Genomic DNA, 5,395 nt, shown 5'->3' with positions numbered 1-5,395 from the left:
AGAGAGAGGGACAGACAGAGAGAGAGACAGAGAGAGAGAGAGACAGACAGAGAGAGAGACAGACAGAGAGAGAGACAGAGAGACAGAGAGAGAGACAGACAGAGAGAGAGACAGAGAGAGAGACGGCGAGAGAGAGAGAGAGACAGAGACAGAGAGAGAGACAGACAGAGAGACAGAGAGAGAGAAATGTTCTTCACTGTTGACTTGAACCGACACTTTTAGATTGTGTGAAATCACACTCGGGTGTAATTAAGTGGACGTGATGTTCTTCTGTTATCTGGACAGACTGACGTCTCGCAGTGTCTCACAGTCTCACCTGAGGCGTAGGACAGGTCGTATTGTCCCGACAGCAGCGGGTAGCCCAGGTGGTGATGTGAAGGCAGCATGCGTTGGGACGGAGAGGACCGCGGCCGGTCCCCCTCTCGGTCTCTGTCCCGGTCCCGGTCCCTCTCGTGGGGGGTCTTGTTGTCCTGGATGGACGGGGACTTGCTCTTGTACTGGCTGGCGTGCTGCTGCAGCAGTTCCAGAGCTTTGGCTTCACCGGGCGGCTTCACTGTGGGACTGGACCTGGAGGGCTTCTCCACCACCTCCTCCACCTTACCCCCGTACGAGGGGAAGGAGTAACCGGCCGGCAGGTAGGAGCCTGAGGGAAGGAGACAAGACTGAAGGAGACGAGACTGAAGGAGAGCGGACACAACATCGTCCACTTCTATAAGACAACTTATATGTATTAAGTATATGTATTACTTTGTTTTTGTCTTCTTGTGTTTATTCACAACAAAAACACACAATTCAAATGATAAGGAAATATAAGATTGTATTTTTATGGATTAAAACGAATCTCTTCATGATTATTTTTATTGATGTATAACAATGTGCTTACAGTTCGTGTTAGGAAGTTAAACAGCTCATAATTCATCTCTAACGTCTATTTTATATTAACGTGAAAACATCTCCTTGACTAGAAACACATATTTTACTGAATATTGGAGAACGATCATCAGTAAAACTTTATTTACACTGTGATGGTTAACGTTAAAACATTATTTACACTGTGATGGTTAACGTTAAAACTTTATTTACACTGTTGATGGTTAACGTTAAAACTTTATTTACACTGTTGATGGTTAACGTTAAAACTTTATTTACACTGTGATGGTTAGCGTTAAAACTTTATTTACACTGTTGATGGTTAACGTTAAAACTTTATTTACACTGTGATGGTTAACGTTAAACTTTATTTACACTGTGATGGTTAACATTAAACTTTATTTACACTGTGATGGTTAACGTTAAAACTTTATTTACACTCTGATGGTTAACGTTAAAACTTTATTTACACTCTGATGGTTAACGTTAAACTTTATTTACACTGTGATGGTTAACGTTAAACTTTATTTACACTGTAATGGTTAACGTTAAAACTTTACACTCTGATGGTTAACGTTAAACTTTATTTACACTGTTGATGGTTAACGTTAAAACTTTATTTACACTGTGATGGTTAACGTTAAACTTTATTTACACTGTTGATGGTTAACGTTAAACTTTATTTACACCCTGATGGTTAACGTTAACTTTATTTACACTGTTGATGGTTAACGTTAAAACTTTATTTACACTGTGATGGTTAACGTTAAACTTTATTTACACTGTGATGGTTGCCGTTAAAACTTTATTTACACTGTGATGGTTGCCGTTAAAAAACTTTATTTACACCCTGATGGTTAACGTTAAACTTTATTTACACCCTGATGGTTAACGTTAAAACTTTATTTACACTCTGCTGATTAACGTTAAACTTTATTTACACTCTGCTGATTAACGTTAAACTTTATTTACACTGTGATGGTTAACGTTAAACTTTATTTACACTCTGATGGTTAACGTTAAAACTTTATTTACACTGTGATGGTTGACGTTAAAACTTTAATTACACTCTGCTGATTAACGTTAAACTTTATTTACACTGTGATGGTTAACGTTAAACTTTATTTACACTGTGATGGTTAACGTTAAACTTTATTTACACTGTGATGGTTAACGTTGAACTGTGAGGGGGTCAGTATGTGAACTTTATTGCCTACGTTACTCACCATCATGTGTGAGTGACGCTGTGTGCAGATTAAAAACTGAACAGATGTGAAATATGAAGCACACCACTTACACCTTCCAGCCCTGACTCATCTATTGTTTTTCATTTCTCTGCCTGTCTCCTGGTGTGAAGATCAATAATCTAACGATCAGACTCTCCCACCTCTTACCGGGGTAGTTCTGCATCATGACGGAGGGCATGCCCCGGTAGCCCGGGTGGCTGGGCTCGTAGGCGTGTCCGTAGGCGTATGGTCCGTGCATGTAGGGCATGTAGCCCTGGTGGTGCTGGGCCAGGGGGGGGGAGGAGAACTGCTGCATGTGAGGAGGAGCGTGACGCGCCTCCTTCACTCCCACCCGCTGATGCTGCTGCTGCTCCTCCAGAAGAGGAGGCAGCTGAGTCCTGCCCTCCGATCCCCCCTCCTTGGCCTCCTCTTTGGGCCGCGGCCGCTCCTCCTTCACCTTCCTGTCGCGCTCCTCCTTCCACCGGTCCTCCTCCTGAGGTTTGGGGGCGTCGGAGTACTTGTTGGGGTAAACGTAGGGCCACAGGCGGGAGTCTGGCTCCTGGAGAAGTATTGAAGAAGACTTGAAACTAGAGATTGAGACCATAAACTCATGTTTACAATGTTTACTGAGGTAATAAATCAAGAGAGAAGTAGAGTCATTTTCTCATAGACTTCTATACAACCAGAGGAGTCGCCCCCTGGTGGACACTAGAGAGAATGCAGCTTTAACACATGAAGCTTTGGAGAACTTTATAGAACCGGAGGTTGTCTCCTGGTTGGGAATCAGAACACATCACTAACTAATATTAACCAGCCATCATTGACAAGGATCAAATCTTCTCACTAAATTTTATGATTGTTTTTTTTTGGACAGTTTTCAATGTGTTTGTCAAACACAGAGACTCTAAACTATGTTTTAAAAGCTGAAGGACGAGACGTAGCTAGATTCAGTGTGAGAGCAGCAGTTACCTGTCTGTACCACATGGCGGGCTCTACACCTGCCGGCCTGCCTGGCTCAACCCCTGGCTTGGCCTCCTCTTTCCCATGATGCCCTACTTCACTCAGCTTCATCTTCAGACCCTCGGGCTGTGCCGTGGCGGCGGCGGCAGCCTTCTGCTCCTCCCCCTTCGCCATGATGACCGACTTGGACTGCTCCGCGGCCGATGGCAGTGGCTCTTTGGGCTTGGTCGGGTTCATTCCCCCCGCCCCCTTGGCGCCCCCCAGGTCGGTTAAGCTGGGGGCTCTGGACAGGTTGGGCGGCACCAAGGCTTTCTGCCTCCACTCCTCTTTCCCGCAGGCCTCCCGCTCTTTGCCCTCGGCCTTCTTGTCCACCAGCCGCTGCCTGTCCTCGTACTGCTGGCGGTAGGCGGGGTTAGAGGCCAGCAGGTGGGCGTGGTAGGCCTGGTCTGGGGAGTACGAGTAAGGGGGCACGTAGTACTGGTTGTAGTAGAGCGGCTGGGCGTACATGTTGGAGCGCTGCTGGATGACCGACGGCTGCTGCTGCTGCTGCTGAGGCCCCGGGTCCACCTTCCTCTCCTCCTGAGGCTCCACCTTCAGCTTGACTACCACCTCCTCCTCCTCCTCCTCCTCCTCCTCGCCGACCTCCGGCTCCTCCTCCTCCTCCTCCTCCTCCTTTTTCACCTTCACCTGAGCTCCTTCCACGTGAGGCGGCGCTGCCGCCGGTGCCGCTCCCGGGCTCGGGTTGGGGTAACTGGGCGAGTAGTAGGAGTCGTAGTTGGGGTAGTATGGTGATTCCTTACTGGGAGCCTGAGGAGGAAACAGGTTCTTTTTGGCCCCCTCACGAGGCCCCTGGTCGGGTTCGGTTTTGACCCTCCCCTCTCCGTCCTCCCCGGCGTCGGAGATGTCGGAGTAGGCGGGGCTGCCGGTTTCGCCCCCATTCTGGTTGACGTGGCCGGCCTCCATCCTGCTGCCCACGCCGATGGATGGGCTGGGCGCGTTGTCCGAGAAGCTGTACACCTTGTCGGCCTCTGCCTTGATGCTGGCCAGCCGGCTCTGGTGGGCTTCCGAGGAGCCGTTGAGCAAAGCGTCGGACGTATCCGAGTATGGGCTCCTCCCCTCCTCTGGCCTCCCTCCCCCTTTACCCTTCGGACTGTCCCCGTCCTTCCCTGCCTCCCTCTTCTTCTTGTCCTTCTTCTTCTTGTCCTTGGCGAGGGTGGGGCTGCAGGCGGGGTCCGCCAGAGGAGGCTGTTTGGACTGGTTCTTCATCTGGGGGCTCTTGGGGATGGGCTGTACCACTGAGCCCACGGCGGGGGAGGACGCCTGGAGGGCGTAAGGTGACGGGGCGTAAGATGACGGGGCGCTGGGACGTCCCGGCTTCATGCCTTTCTGGGTCGGTTTATCGGCTTTGCCTCCAGCCGCTGCCATCTTCTTCGACTTCCTGTCGTCCATCCCGTCGTTGCTGGCCTCGTCCGTCAAACACGCCGCATCCTCGCCGCCGTCCGTCACCTCGGGCTCGGCCTCCCCCGCCTTCTTCTTCCCTTTGGACGTCGTCAGCTTCCCTGGCGAGGGCGACGGGGCGTCAAACCCCCGACCTTTGGGCGTGGTGGAGCGGGCAGGGGAGATGGAGGCGGCGCCGTTGCAGGACGAGGCCGGGTCGTCTCCGTACTCGCTGTCGCCATCCTGGTCCAGTCTGACGTCGTCGTGGTCGTTGTGGGCTCGCGCCTGGTGGTACTTGAGCCCGTTGATGTGCTTGTACTTCTTGTTGCAGTTGGGGTGAGGGCAGTCGATGAGCACGGGGGAGGGGCAGGTCCGGTCCAGCTGCGGGGGGGGCAGCGGGTCGGCGCCGGTGGAGTCGGTTCTCATTCGCTTCGAGGCCTTGGTGTCCTCCGAGCTGGAGGTGGGCTCCATGTCGGAGGCCGGCTTGGTCTTCCTCTTGGCGGAGGACGGGCTGGCCTTGGCGTCCTCAGTGGCACCGCCGGTGGCCGTCTGGCTGCCTCTCCGTCCTTTGCTGTTGGCGGCAGCGGCGCCGCGCGTCTTACCTCCACCTCCACCTCCGCCGCTGCCCCTGTTGTCCGAGGAGTTGCTGTTGTCGTTCAGCGGCGTGTTGCTGCTGGGACGCATCCTCTTTCCCCGACCGCGGCCGCTCCGCATCTCCACGTCGCTGGTGGGAGACTCGCAGAACCTGAGGACAGAAGAAGAAGAGGGTGAGGAGCTAAAGATTTAGCTGGGTGTCTAAGGTGTTCGGTGTGTAGTATTCGGAGTGTAGTGTTCAGTGTTCGGTGTGTAGTGTTCAGTGTGTAGCGTTCAGTGTGTAGCGTTCAGTGTGTAGCGTTCAGTGT

The 5,395-nt window shown here is 51.8% G+C and overlaps 1 protein-coding gene across 1 annotated transcript in view; it reads right to left on the bottom strand.

The window, feature by feature from the left end:
- Positions 1-141: 141 nt before the first annotated feature.
- LOC116378491 (zinc finger protein 609-like) overlaps positions 142-5,395 on the bottom strand; it is a 6,543-nt gene continuing 1,289 nt past the window's right edge. Inside the window, exons 3-5 of the mRNA XM_031840381.1 lie at positions 3,066-5,238; positions 2,265-2,655; positions 142-643 (exon numbers count right to left, since the gene is read on the bottom strand). Coding sequence (XP_031696241.1) covers positions 234-643; positions 2,265-2,655; positions 3,066-5,238 — 2,974 coding nt within the window. The 3' untranslated portion in view covers positions 142-233. The remainder of the gene's footprint in view (positions 644-2,264; positions 2,656-3,065; positions 5,239-5,395) is intronic.

The sequence above is a fragment of the Anarrhichthys ocellatus genome, unplaced genomic scaffold (genome assembly GCF_004355925.1).
Source record: "Anarrhichthys ocellatus isolate YVR2014 unplaced genomic scaffold, GSC_Weel_1.0 scaffold2685, whole genome shotgun sequence".
NCBI classification, from domain to species: domain Eukaryota; kingdom Metazoa; phylum Chordata; class Actinopteri; order Perciformes; family Anarhichadidae; genus Anarrhichthys; species Anarrhichthys ocellatus.
Note: the sequence above shows the minus strand (reverse complement) of the source record. Positions and strands in the feature narration are given on the sequence as shown.